At 29.9% G+C, this 15,216-nt stretch overlaps 1 protein-coding gene across 3 annotated transcripts; it reads right to left on the reverse strand.

Annotated features, from left to right (window-relative positions):
* Positions 1-1,746: 1,746 nt before the first annotated feature.
* LOC119616321 (sodium/potassium-transporting ATPase subunit beta-2) lies at positions 1,747-13,799 on the reverse strand. Of its 3 annotated transcripts, none has more exons than XM_037972676.1 (7): positions 9,254-9,453; positions 8,734-9,025; positions 4,539-4,679; positions 4,350-4,469; positions 3,817-4,109; positions 3,587-3,755; positions 1,747-2,882 (listed from the first exon to the last, which is right to left on the reverse strand). In XM_037972676.1, exons 2-7 carry the CDS (start codon positions 8,867-8,869, stop codon positions 2,779-2,781), a joined length of 963 nt encoding a protein of 320 aa, XP_037828604.1. In that variant the 5' UTR covers positions 8,870-9,025; positions 9,254-9,453; the 3' UTR covers positions 1,747-2,778. The 3 variants fall into 3 exon arrangements, with proteins under 3 accessions (XP_037828604.1, XP_037828603.1, XP_037828602.1); XM_037972675.1 differs by having other exon boundaries at positions 9,161-9,283; XM_037972674.1 differs by lacking the exons at positions 8,734-9,025; positions 9,254-9,453 and adding an exon at positions 13,185-13,799.
* Between the last annotated feature and the right edge of the window lie 1,417 nt (positions 13,800-15,216).

Below are 15,216 nucleotides of genomic sequence, written 5' to 3' on the forward strand. Positions count from 1 at the left end.
TTACAGTCTGTTTTTAATGTTACGTAATGCTGAATTGATGCTATGCACTTTTACGTCAAAGCAATGAAAGCTTTTTATATAATAGTGCCTCATTTCACTAGATCGATGTATTTGAACTTTAAATCAACTTTGAAACCATATCTACTGATGTAATTAAATATATTTTTTTCGGTTTATAATTCTGATCATAAAAAATTCTTTTTATATCAAGGCCGCAAAATGAGAATTACTTTTTTCGGCATGTAGAAGTTATTTTAACCTTAGGTTAAAGAAATGTTTTAGTTTTGCCTTTAATTTCTTCATAAGCAATGATTTTTTTGTCGTCTTATCAAAACGTGAGTTTACTTTGGCGATTTTGAATAATAGACGTAATAAAAAATTATTTGTTTTCAACGACTATTAAACGTGTTTAAGTACTTGGTATTTTTATTATCAAATTTGATTGTTACTGATTTTAATGGGTCAAGCGAGTGATGCTAATGTAGAGTGTTTTTGAAACGAGAAATTCGGAATTAAATTGCTTTTCCTATCTACTTTGAATTTAAAATGTCGGTTCAACATAATTATACCTGTTAAATTGTAACGTACAGCACATACAAGGAATCTTTATAATTCTCATTGGGTTAACAATATTGTCAAGAAACCTGATATGTGACTAAAACAGAAAGCATATTGTTGATCGAAATATCAACAGCATTTAATCAAAGATTTTGATCGTCGCAGTTTGACCCCAGAAGAATTTTTCAAAATGTATCTTCTTTTGATCACAAAGATTCCTTAAAATGATTATTGTCTTCCTAATTTCTGGAATTTTTTAACTTTTTGACCCATAACATCATAAACGTCTTAACCAAGAAGATTTCTATATCGATTTAGTAAAAATGATTAAATTATGGTTATGTCTGTGGTAACGATACTTTTTTCTACTGACCTTGGCAATTTCATATAGAAATCTGAATCCGAAAACTTCTGTACTTTTTCCTTGTTGTCACAGATTTTGATCGTATCTGATCCGGGTGCATCTATGATCATAAGCTAATTGTCTTTAGGTCAAATCAGAGATAAATTATCAGGAAAAGCTTTCTTTTTCTTGATTTGTAAAGAAGCTTTTTTGTTAGGGAACAAGATTGGCTAAAGCTAGTTTAAGGGTGAGCTTGAAGTTTTATATACATATATATATATAAATCTTATGATCACTTTTCCATCTCCACTGAATCTGAAATCTCTTTAAAGGTATAAAAACAACTTCTGTACTTTTTCCTTGTACGGATCGTAGCTGATCCGGGTACGTTTATAATCTTAACAAAATCAATTTCAGTTTAAGCTTTCACCAATAAATTATGGGAAAAAAGCTTGCGAAAAGTAATAGGTTTTGTAATCAAGCTTTTTTGGCTCAAGATTGGCTTAAAGTTAATTTGGAGATATGTATGAAAATTTTGTTAGCATTTTCGATTTAAATCAATTAGGAAAAGCTTTCGTAAAGTTTTTTGTTTTGTAATTAAGCTTTTCTCCTGATTAGCTTAAAGCAAGTTTAGCAATGAACAAAAATTTATTAGTATTTCCTATATATATATGTATTAAAAAGAGAAAGATATTAAAATCGGCTCATTCCGCTTATAAAATCAGTTTAATGTTTTCAAAGCTTAATGAAATTTAGTGCAAAAGCTCAATTTGCTCAATACTTTTTATTTCCTAATTAAAACTTAAATTTATTATTTCTCTAAATTAAAACAATTTGACAATATATTTTGTTTTGTTAAATTTTTATTAATAACTTAAAAAAATTAAATCATATTTTTTTATTATTAATTTTAAAAAACATTCAAAATTAGCTTTGAATTGGTTTATCGTCATAATAATGTATGCAGTAATATGCTATATAATAAAGGGTGGGGATGTGTTTCTTTTGTTTTTTACTTTTGGGAAGATTCCGTTTGGGAAGTTGGGGGGCTTTTGAGCGGTTTGAGATTAAACTAACTTGTACATTGCTAGAAGCTTTCATGACACTAATATTAATTTTTTTTATAAATTAAATTATTTTGTTTTTCGTTCTTTAGTTTGTTTAAAATTTAAACATTTAAAAGCAAGAGAGAGAGAAAGAGAAATAATAGTAGTAGTTAAATTAATAATATTTAAACAAAATTATATGACTTTATATAGTCATAGTGTTTTTTTAAATATACAATAACTTTATATTTAATTAATATTTTTTTTTTTATAGTTTGTGGGGTAAATTTACACACACACACTCAACTACTTAGTACTTGTAGCTACAACTCATCTTTTTATATCTTTTATGCCCAGTTAGATTCTTTTCTTTACTTAACATTTTTTTTATTTTATAATTATTGTTTTTTTTTTATAACTTTATCTTCATTTAGCAACAACAATTTATACACTCGAAATTATATTTAAAAAAAAAGAAAAATAATTATATTTATAAATAGTAATTTGTGTAATTGAATTGGTTTGTGTGTTTAAATATTTGGTGAATGGCAGTTTACTTTAAAATAAAGTAACAACAATTATTTATTAATTTATTAATTCGTTTGTTTCTTTTTTAATTTCATTTGTAATTAATAAAACTGTGCTTGGTATTTTTTAAGGTTTAATAAGTTTTTATAAAATCTTTTATCATATTTTCTAACTATTGAAATTTGTGCTTAAACGCAACAGAAAGTATTGGTATTATTATTTTTGTTTGTTGAATTGTTCGTTGGTAAAATTTAAAAATAATTTAAAAATTTATAAATAAAAAGCTTTCAAAAGAGACACATATTAGTCTATTAAAAGTTCAAAATGTACTGAGCCCAGTTTATCCTTGCGATCGTGTATGATATTGCGGGCCCATGCTTTACATTCAATATTGATAATAATACCGCCTGAAAAAGAGAAAGAGATTATTAAGTTGGTTTATTTTTTTAATATTAAAAGACCTTAGGATCTCTTTGATATCCTGGGATATATATAAATAGAGGTATATCTAGTGTCCTTATAAGATCCTAAGGCGATATAGCTGTGTCCGTTCGCCTGCCAGAAAACACGACAAAAGGAAGGAGCTATAGACCAGAATTGGGAATAATCGGTCCATTTAAAAGTTTCTCTACAAAATAATTTCAAAGAGATCGGCCATTATTGACCCATTATACAACTCCTCTTACAGAAAATAAAACGTTTGAAAATCAAGGTATTGGGAAAAACAAACAAAAACAAATAAATCACTCTCTCAAATTCTAAAGAGTTCGGTCCACAATTAACCCAAGTTCCCATTAAAAACCCTCTTCTGAAAATCTACTCAATAATATTGACTTGTAGATGTGGAAAGTCATGAGAATAGAAGTCATTTAGTGTTAACACTACTCGATCAGTTAGGGCCTCATTCTGATGATTTTTTCTTCAGAAGCAAAACTTTGACTTTATTCTTCAGATGTGTACCTAGTTCATCATGGTCCATTTTTATACATGTTACATAGTTAAAAGAGAAGTTATGTCATAAAAAAACTTAAAACTTTTAAACTTAGTTTTGATTATAATATATGTAAATCTCGAGCAATGTAACCCGAACTTTGTAATATTCTACACTTACGTTTTGGTCTTTGGAAATGTACAGCCACTAAAGGACTTAAATAACCCTCTGAATTTTGATAGGGATAAAAGTAGCCGGGAAAACCGCGTACCGGCAAATAATCTACTGGACCCACATTCTCCTGATCAGCAGGATTTTCACCCTCGCATGAAACCCAAATGGTGTTCATCTGGAAAATAAAAGAATTTACATTAAAAAGTTTAACTTGTAGTTATCGCCCCACTACTAACCTTGTGTGATTGATTCTTTTGTACATCAGCAATATAGGTCTTTAGATTTCTTGGCATATTTTCTGGCAAATCAGAGGAATCATTATAGAATTCCGGTATCCAACCATAGATTTTATTCAATTTCAAGAATACACACGGTGAACTCTTATGATAACTGTAGTTATTCTCTTTGGTACAGGGAGACCAGGCCTTAATGTCCACATCGCATACTTGACCCTTTGGTGGTGGTTGATTGTAGTCACAGTTGTAAATGTTTTGACCACGACCGGGTGTTAAACCGGGTACTTTGTAAACTATAGGGTTAAAATGAAAACAAATATTAAAGATTAAAAATTACATTTAAATCAAAAATAAAATCACAGCACTTGAAAACACATGGTCAAAATCTTATATAGATAAAAGTTACAGTTAATAGTTTAATATTAAATATCAAGTGTTTGTTTTAAATAGTTATTAACATTGACATAGTTATCAGTTATAAAAGTAATTGTAAAAAATTTTAAATATTTTTAGAACCGTTAACGTTAACATACCATCCAAAAATTCATCCAAAGCATCTGTCCATTGTTTGTAGTTTTCATGATGGGTACCCTTGTACCAGATCAAGGTACTTTCAACATTATCTGTGGGTGGAAGTGGTCTGAAACCAAGGCCTGGAGAAAATTTAAGATTGATTTGATTATCTTTTGTCTAGTGTTGTTAAGTAGAATTCGTTTACTTACCAGGATTTGTTCCTATTAACGAACCATCCAATGTCCATTTTGGTATGCGAGGATCCAAAGTTTGAAAGAAAGCCCACATACAGATGGCAACCAGCGCCGCTAAAACTCCATAAAATGCTGTATAGAAAACACCAATTTTTGCTGAAAGTATAAAAGAAATAAGGTTTAAAATTAATTAAAATTTATTGAAAAGAAAAAGTTTTAAAGTAGAGTGCCCACTAAGTCGACTTATGCTCCCAATATGACACATTTAAATGACTAAACATTGTGGCTTTAGTTATAATGAGATCAAATACTTGTGTTTCTTTTTTTGATTAAATTATTTTATTAAAAAATTATTGTTTATTTGTTGCATACATGAACAATTTCTTTGCTCGTACATATAATTTAATTGTCACTGCCTTGTCTGTTTGCTTAATAAATGGGGGTACATGCTGAGTGTGTGTCTGACTTCTGGCTTCAGCTAATTTGTAGAGGTTAACCATAAAAAGAATTAATTAAAAATCTTGTATTGAAGAAAGGAAAGCAAGTGTTTAGGAAATGGGAAATAAACAGAGAGTTATCGTTTATAACGAAATGTGGCCATGTTTAAGTTACTCTGGTTTATAAAGTGTTTACTGTTGTTTTTAAATAAAGTTGCCATATTTTGAGTTTTTAATAATATGGCAACTTTTGTTTCATTATATAGTTATCTCTTTCTTAACAGAATTGTAAACAAATATTATGAGTTATTAACTTTGGCTTAAAGGTGGTAAACAGGTGAGTAATTGAGTAAAATTTATGAACAATGATTAATGAACAATTTTAGAGAGAACTTAGAGAGAAACTTTAAAAGAGAGCGGTAGTAAGAGTAGAAGACCATGTAGTTTAGGTATTCCATATTAAACCAGAATGAGTAATTGTTAATTCCTTTGTTTCCAGAAAAAAAAAGCGTCTCCGATTTTTAATACGAATGCAGGTTAATAACAATTGAATACAGGGATGGAAATTTTGGAATTACTGTACTTTTTTAAGTACCTATTAATAGCGACATATTTGGTACTTTTTATATTACTAACTTTTGCTAAGTAATCTATTAACAAGTATATTAGCTAATAAAGTGATTATTAGACTCAATATACTAAACTAGGTCATTGACTAGTACTATAGATAGTCAATAGAATAGTGCATATAATAGTCAACAGACTAGCCAATAGACTAGTCAATAGATTAGTAAATGGATTAGTCCATAGACTTGAAAATAGACAAGTTAATAGAATAAACCATAGACTTTCCAATAGATTAGTCCATAGAGTAGTCAATAGATTAGCCAATAGATTAGGCCATAGACTAGTTCATTGACTAGTCAATAGAATATTCCATAGACTAGCCAATAGACTAGTCAATAGATTAGCAAATGGATTAGTCTATAAACTTGCCAATAGACCAGGCCATATACTAGTTCATAGACTAGGCCATAGACTAGTTCATATACTAGTCAATATACTAATCAATAGACTAGCCAATAGACTAGTCAATTGAATAGTCCATAGACTAGCCAATAGACTAGGCCATAGACTAGTTCATTGACTAGTCAATAGAATAGTTCATAGACTAACCAATAGCCTAGTCAATAGAATAGTCCATAGACTAGCCAATAGACTAGTCAACAGATTGGTAAATAGACTAGTCAACAGAATAGTCCATAGCCTATTCTGTTGAATAGGCTAGCTAAGTCTAACTAGCCAGTAGAATAGTTAATAGATTAGTAAATAGACTAGTCAACACAATAGTCCATAGACTAGTCAACAGAATATTCCATTGACTAGCCTATATACTAGTCAATCGATTTATCATAGACTTTAAAATATACTTGTCTATTGACTAGAACTAGTCAATAGGATAGACAATAGACTGCTGCATTGACTGGACAATAGACTAGTTCAGAGACTAGACAGTAGAGTTGTCCATAGAATACAGAGTAACTAATAAATAGTCAGTATATAGACATATATATAAACTAATGCATAGACTATACTATGTACTAGCCAGTAGACTAATCCTATATAATATAGACTAGTCTGAGAACATTTAATCTATAGAAAGATATTCTGATTTTAAAAAATACATCCCAACCCTGTCCCTATATTAAGATTTTCATCACTAATTTCCTAGAATACAGTCACCTGTAAATTAATTTAAATGAAAGGGTACTGACAAAATTAATTTTTTTTCTTTTTTAAATTAGTTGTTATTAATTAGTTTAGTATTGTGGGATTTTTTTTATTAAAATACTATTCGACATTTGCGTAATGACATTCAATAATAATAAACCATGTTCAAACTAAAAATTTTTACATTTTAAAATTAATTTCACAAGATCAAAATATTTGAAAATGTTTTTAAATTTAGTGCATTTAGTATATGACTCTTTAACATTTTCATTCATTATTCATGTTGGTTGTGATCTACTATCCCGCCTTGTTGCATATACAAATGCTACATACATACAAATCTAAACACTAATGCTGATGCTGTTGCCTGCTACTGGGTTTTGGTTATTTACAATAATTGCCACAATTAGCATGAACGGTGAGAAAACAGCTCGAGGAAAAGCCTGGGTAGGGTGACAAACGATATTTGTGCCCAACTACTTATCGAAATCTCTAAATACTCTTGTATGTGCATACATATGTATGTATATACATAGACCTCTAATGCACTAACTAACCGAAACAAACCAAATGTGCCCCAATTTGTGTCCAATTATTTGACATATTCATGTGTATATATGAATTGATGATGATGATGATGATGATCACCATAAACAAAACCCCGCAAGGCTAAGTTTTTCTATAATGCACATAGACGTACAATATCTACTCTATATACATACATACGTTTAAACATAATATTTTGCTGCCCATAAATATTCTTTTAAATAACGTAATGTTTGTAAAAATAAATACAATTTTTTGTGCTACGTAAGACACAAAAACATTTTATTATTCGTGGACAATTGATGACATTTTGTTATGCAAACTTACGAAAAAACATTTAAATAAATTATTAATATTTATGTTTAATCCTTTAATGTTGCAACAAGTACTTAATTGTCTGCAAAATTTACGAGTACAATGGAAATTTTTTGAACTCATGGCTTGTAATAAAAGTGATCTTGCCAGTATCTGAACTTTTCGAAAACTTTAAACAAAAGCAAATTCGTGTGATTCAATCTTCGCGGAAGATTTTGGTTAATTAAGGACCCATTTTTTGACATATATTGGACTTCACTATTTCTAGCCTCCCTCTATTTTCTCTTTTAAAGGCGCTATCAAATTTTAAAATAGAATTATTATGAGGGACAAAACGGGTCTAGTGATTTGCACTAAAAACTCTTAAAACACTACCGACCACCTAATCAAAACTTCCAGTCAGAAATCAGTTCTATTACGGATACCAAGGCCCACAGAGGTTAATATGTTTTCCGACAGCTAAAAGGCAATTAGGACGATATGCGCTGATAACTTTAAATCTAAAACAGCGAAATGCGGAAGTTAACCTGACGATTGTAAAACCGTTCGATGAAACTAGTACTGAATTAAAAACATTGACTAGTGCATCACGGCCATTTGAAATAATGGATCAAGGGTTATGATCAAAAAAGAAGAGAAGCCTCTTTTGAATTAATAAGTAAAATAAGTAAACACACTGGTTTACCGGCTCAAATGTATAAAGGTGATCGAACGAATCAAGACAAATGGAGAGGACTATGAAGCGCTGAAACATTCTTCCTACAATTCAAATATAGTAGGAGCGATGTCATTCCAGATATATCATCCTTCAAGACCACTGATTGAAAAATTCAAAAGAATTACGACCAGCAAACTGGGTGATAATTACATTCATAGATCATTATATAAAGTGGCCAGAATCATTGGGAACCATCAGATATCATCAGTATAATTGTCTACATGATTAAATCCCTTTAAATGCAATTAGGAATCAAGGCATAATATTTGTATTCAGTATTCAGGAACTGATTTCTTTGGGGTTATTATATTAGTTTGAGGGATTTAAAAATTACGGTCAATTAAGGGTTAAATGTTTCTATAATACTAAGGAAAAATTGCAATTAGTAAACAGCTTTTACATTTCTCTTATAAATTAGGGAACATTTTTTGAAAATTTTAATAATTATTTTTAACAAACTTACTCCAAGAAGCTCTATCTCGATTCATAACAGTGCCCTTTTCGGGATTATATAAAAATGTGCTTAAATTGAAGGGCTCTTTTCGACGCACCTGGAACTCTTCAATACTGGCATGATGCATGGGTCGTGATTTTGACATTTTGATGTTGAATAATTATAATAACTAAATATATTTGATATATGATTTATTCCAAAATAAAGGACGGATTTAGATGATTATATTATAAATTTTTTTCTTTATTTAGTTTTTTTTTTAATAATAAATTTTATAATTTATAAATGATTTTGAAAATAGCTATAAATAAAATAAGAAAAAAATATTATGTAATCACTATATTTGGTAAAAATTATATTTTTTAATTATTTGAATTTTTTTTTTTAAATTATGTAATTTTTATTTTCAATAATTTTTACAAAATTTTATTTTTACACATATTTATTTTTATAGTTTTTATTATTTTTTTTTTTTATTGAAAATTTTAATTAGTTTTGATTTTGTTAAAAACTTTAACAAAATGCTAACTCTGATCACACACGATCGCGCGCCTTAAAGCAACTATTTTGATCAAAGTTTTCTTTTAGAAATTTTTACACGGAAAAATTAATATTGCTGCCATGGCCATATTTTAAAAAATTATGTTGTTTTAGGTATTTTGTAAATTTGTATTTGTTGTTGGTTGTTATAGGTATGTATTTGCCAAATATTAACCGAAACCGAAAGTCAATGCACTAATACGAAATGTGCATTCGAAAAAATTGCTGATTAAAAAAATATGTACAACAACTTACAAAATTATTGAATTAATTTGTTGGCTGTTTTTGTTAAGCAGTATTTGCTTTTTATCTTAAAAAAAAGTTATAAATAAATGTCGCATGAACAATAATTAAGTTTTTTTTTTTTAGGTTTTGTTGTGTTCTTGAGCAATTGTATATTATTTATTTATTGTTTGTTTTCTTTTGATATTTGTATTCAGAAAACCAAATTTTTGGGAATTTCTTTTCTTATTTTTTCTAAGCAGTTGGCTAAAAGAGCCAGCCACACCTTATTCGTAGAGTTTAAAACTCTTAAGGTAAGACAGAGATGGCTTTAGGCAACGTGTTGTAAACTCGGCTTTAATAGTAGAGTTTTGTAAATAAATTTTTGTTAATTTCTTTTATTTTAAGTTAAATTTTTAATATTTTTATAAAATATGTTTTTTTATTAATATTTTTACAATTTGTTTGAGAACTTTTAGTAATAAACACTGGCTTTTAAAGCTTTTCAAAACAAAAACGATAACAATTTTTTTTACAGACACAAGCTGAAAGAATCTTTTAAGTGCTTCGTTAGCGCGTTTCAAAATTAATACTATACTGAAAACCAGTATCTAAACGATACATGGCTTGGAATACAAACAAATTCTCAATTAATGGATACAGCCAAATAAATAACAACAACAAAAATTAAATAAATTCACTCAAAGAAGAGTTAAAGAGAAACTCAATGGACAAACACAAAATAGGGTATGTCTGAGCACAGAGAGAGTTAAATGAGGAAATCTATTCAAGCCAAGATCGTTAAGAAAGGGAATTTAAGAGAACTAACAATAACACTAACACATCATATTAATTGAATTAAAAGTTTAAGTGCAATAATTAAATACTAATACTAATAGATTTACTATAATTTACTTTATAAAACATACCCCACCCTTTAGTCTACTCTTTACTAAATTAATAGCTTTTCCTAGAGTCCACATATTTTGTTATTTGTTTATCGCCCAGATACATTTACATGCTAACATTTATTTGTTTAATTGTAAAATACAACGTGTTTATAAAAAATTTACAAACATTTCAATACTCATTCATTCATAGTTTTCTTGTATTGTATGTCAATTGTCAAAGAGCTCTTAAAATTATAACACTTTAATTGAGTGACAGTTACAATCACTCACTATGAAATTCATTTACAATAGTTGTCATTATTTACAAAACTCAAGAGTATTTTTTTAACAAAAACTCAAATCAACTAAATTGAACTAAATTCAGTTTGCATTAGTACTTTTTCAACTATGAAAAGAATCATTATAATTTGTAATATTAAGGGTTGTTAACTACTTCTATATTCAATTTCATTATATTCCTTAATCCAGGTAGCTTAGGGAATATGTATATGAAATTTTGCTTTGAAATAGATTTACGAACAGGTACTGTACACACTGCATGTGTGTGTGTGTGAATGTGTTTGTGGTAGGTTTGTTATTGCTTGCATTTTGTTAGTTTGTGCTAAAGAATGTTATTTGACACCCTTAAAGGATTTTTTTGTTTTCACACTACTCTTTGTTGATTGTGCAAATAAAAAACCCTAGTTTCTAAACAAAAGATTTATTTTTTGAGTGGAATATTTATTTTTTTCTAAAATTTTGCAAAAGTAGATATACTATGTTCACATTACACAAATATTTGGTATAATAGAAACAGACATTATCCAAATAAATAGTTTTAAATAAATATCTGTTCAAAATATATTGTATTGTTTTGTTTTTTTCATCTAATATTTTATCAATGTGACCGATCACACTGTGAGAAGTTCATATTTCTTGTTTGTTTAAAAAAATAATCATGATTCTGTGGTTCATATATATAAATTGTTTACAACTTTAAATATGCCTACTTAGATTGCTTTGCTCTAAAAGGGCGCAGACTCAGATATCTTGATTCAAGGTTTTACCATGAAAATGTAATGAAACAAATAAGGCATGTTTGACTATATGATACCCTCTAGGAGTTGTTTACAAAATGCGATTTATTTTTATGCCCACGAACAAAAAAAGACGGGGGTATATTGTTTTTGTCATTACGTTTGTAACACTTCGAAATATTGGTCATAGACCCACAAACGTATATATATTATGGGTCCTTAATAAATTCTAAGACGATCTAGCCATGTTCGTCCGTCTGTCTGTTGAAAACATGATAGAGTCCGAACGGAAAGAGCTAGAGGGTTAAAATATTGGTCTACGTTTTCGCATAGCCCCCATACAAGTGGCCCCTCGAAATAAGTTTCATATAAGTCAGAAGCTTTCCACAAAATTTTATAATAATCGGTCCTACCCCCCATATAAAGCCCATTTCAGAAAATGACGTTAACGCGCATTACTGGCTTAAAAATACGAGTTGGACACAACTATGTTTCATACGAGCCAAAATCTCAATACCAAATTTTAGTATGATCGGTCCATAATTTAACCAACCCCCCTATATAAGGACCCTTTCTGAAAATTACTTTAACGCTTATTCATGGCTTAAAATTCATGAGTATAGCGATGAAATTTGACATAAGTACTAGCTAAAATCTCTGTAGCACATTTTATAAGGATCGGTCTATAATTGACCCTACACTCCATATAAGCTTTCCTTCAGAAAATGTCTTTAACGTTCGTTACTGGATAAAAAATACGATAGCGATAAAATTCGACTAAGGAAAGTTTCTTACGAGTAAAAATCTCTCAAAGACAAATTTTTTGAAGATCGGTCCATAATTGACCTTACCCCCCTGCATATAAGGTCCATTCCAAATATCATCCTGATGTTTATATTTTCGGCATACGGTTTGATGGTGGGTATATAAGATTCGGCATAACACATGACACTCTTGTTGTTATTTATATAAGTTGATTTTAACTTGGTTCCCATATATTTAAGTTATTTATTGATTGAAGGTTTATACGTGGGTGCAGAGGAAATATGCACCGATCCTCATAATATTCATGTTTACATAAAATTTATTTTTGCAGATTTTTGGTCCAAAAATTTATTTTGAGATCAGTTTCTTGAAGATCCTGTGATGTTTGAAACACATTGCATTATATTCCAACTGATCTGACCTATAAGTTAAAATATTGTTATGCTGACATTATCTTATTTAGTGCACTAAGTAATATTTTTTGAGCAATATAATTCCTTTTCAATTACATAATCATCAAGTATACATTTTCAAATTCATCAAATCGCACACTCATCCATCCATTTATATTCCCATACAAAGACATCGTTTACATGCATTTAAGCAAAAAAAAAAAACTAAATTCAAAACAGAGGTCACAGTGTCACAAACGTAATGGAAAATCACACTTAAATCTCAGTAGAGATACAATTATCTAATTGATATCATTTCAAACACTATAACTAACATATAAGTACAACTGAATCAACACATATGTAGATATATTTCGCTTACTGAAAACGTTTGAGGAGGGAGGAAGGGGGTGCGGTGTTCAAAATATATGGATGACGGTAGCAAATTGTACATTTTGAACAGGCAAATAAAAATAAATAAAAATGTCTTATAAAAATAATCAAAAGATGTGAATATAAATCTTAATAGATTAGCAACGGAAACTACTAAAGGAATTTTTTCAAGCAACTTATAGAAAATTCTTGAAAATTTGTTTTAAATTTAAATTACTTACCCCAGCTTTCTATGGTTCGGCCAAAATATTCACTTGTCTCGGGATCATAAACCATTTGTTTGAAAGACTTCTTCTTGGGTCTCTCTGGTGGACGGGCATAGTAGTTTTGGAAAGCATCAATAGACTCTTCGGCAACCGTGGGCATTTTGAAGGTAAAATATAGATCCTTAATACGTAAACGTTCCTGATGACTACTGCGTTGCGGACGATAATCCGTCAAACGTAAACCTCTAACGGACTTTAACACTTCGAATCAGTTTTTATAGTATTGACGAGTGTTAAATATTTATTATAAATTAAGAAAACACTTAAAGGAGTTTTATTTGTGATGTTTTTTTCTTTTTTTATTAAACAATTATAAAATGATATTACGCAAGTCCCTCTTTAAGTAGCTTTATTTAAGTCTTAATTTGTAGTTATATTTTTTTATTACTTTTTTTTCTTTAAATAAATTATTTGAGACCGAGATTCGCGTGCTACTCAGGACTCCACCGTTAAACGAATGATCAACGCTTCCCGATTTCAATTGTATGAATGTTTTACAATTGCTATTCTAAATCCAAACGTTGGTCACTTTTTCTCAGTCGCCTTTTAGTTTTAGAGGAGCGAGCTCATACTGTCTGATGCTGTCGTAGCAAAAATTTGAAACGCAGCTGCACTAACTACTCACAGTCTGACATATAGCAATATGGACGGACATACAAACCATACAAAGTTTCTGTATTCGCATATAATAAAAAAATGTAATTTGTGACTTATTTTATTAGTGTTGTTGTTAGTAGATTTAGTTAAAGTTAAATAAAATAAAAAAAAATTATGATTGTCTAAAGTCACACAGAGACGATTGCTGCTAAGCTTTATGAAGCAGAGCGTTGCAGAGAACTTATGGCTGAATTGTAAAGCTCGCACTCATACGTTGTCCATATGCGTCGTTCTTAATCAGTGATAATTCCTGATTAAGCTGCGATTCGTTTTTTTTTGTCAGATGGCGTCAAAGTACCAAATGTCATCAATTGTAGCAGTGATATACATTGTTTGTATATAAAGTGCGTAGGTAAATTGGAAATTGTTTAACATTAGTTTTGAATAATTATTCCTTAAAAATCTTACAAAATATTCTCAATAATCAGATTATCTGTCAGTATGTGAAAAATATAAAGGTTGTGGGTCTATTTTGGGAACAATAAAGCACCCGGTATCACTCTGTGTTTCTATAAGATCTGTGTAGATTCTTTGAAGACACATTTAGAAAGCACCTGGTGACGTAACCGGTAGATCGAAGTACGAATCCTCTACTTAAACAGATCGAAGTACGAATAAGCCGAGACTTTGTTTCTTCTCACAGTGACATTCTGTGGTAATTCTAGTATGAACAGAGTTTACTCTGAACATACATGGACAAAGAAGGAAAATTCAATGGTATAATTTGTAAAAGATACCTTTCATCCATCACCATTCAACCTTGCATACTTCTCATTTATTCGACTCATAAGAGAACAAAATACTACAGACTCACCCTAGGTATACGGGCTGATGAATTCCGTATACTCCTGCATTCATCCTGCATCATATACAATTAACACCAACTCATTTCCAACGCTTAGTCCCACAGTCACAACTCTGTGGGATATCTCTTGTTAATCGACAACAGCACCGAACTTATCCAAAATATATAGATTTCACCGTTCATCAGTCTTTTAACCGCAACAACACTACGTGGATCCCTAAGGAACCTCAGTCAACTGACCAGCGAGGACAAGTTCTGCACGCAACTGGCCACCTCTAGTTCTAGACTGTGTGGTTCTCTGGTTAGACCCCATGACAAATCATACAAGGACCAGCTTATAGTCCCGGCGGACTAGAGGTACTGGTAGCACCAAGATGAGGGTCTTTCATGAAGGAAACATGTCCCAGGGGGTGGGGGGGAGGTTTAGGTGTCACCCAAAGAGGTTGTTTATACACAAATTTGCTTAAAAAGAATGCTAAATGCATTAAGGCGTCAAATGACATTATTTGGTTAATTTTTACATAA

Source organism: Lucilia sericata, unplaced genomic scaffold (assembly GCF_015586225.1).
Source record: "Lucilia sericata isolate MDLA Ls3-8-SP2 unplaced genomic scaffold, ASM1558622v1 Contig000067F_arrow, whole genome shotgun sequence".
In the NCBI taxonomy this organism is placed as follows: domain Eukaryota; kingdom Metazoa; phylum Arthropoda; class Insecta; order Diptera; family Calliphoridae; genus Lucilia; species Lucilia sericata.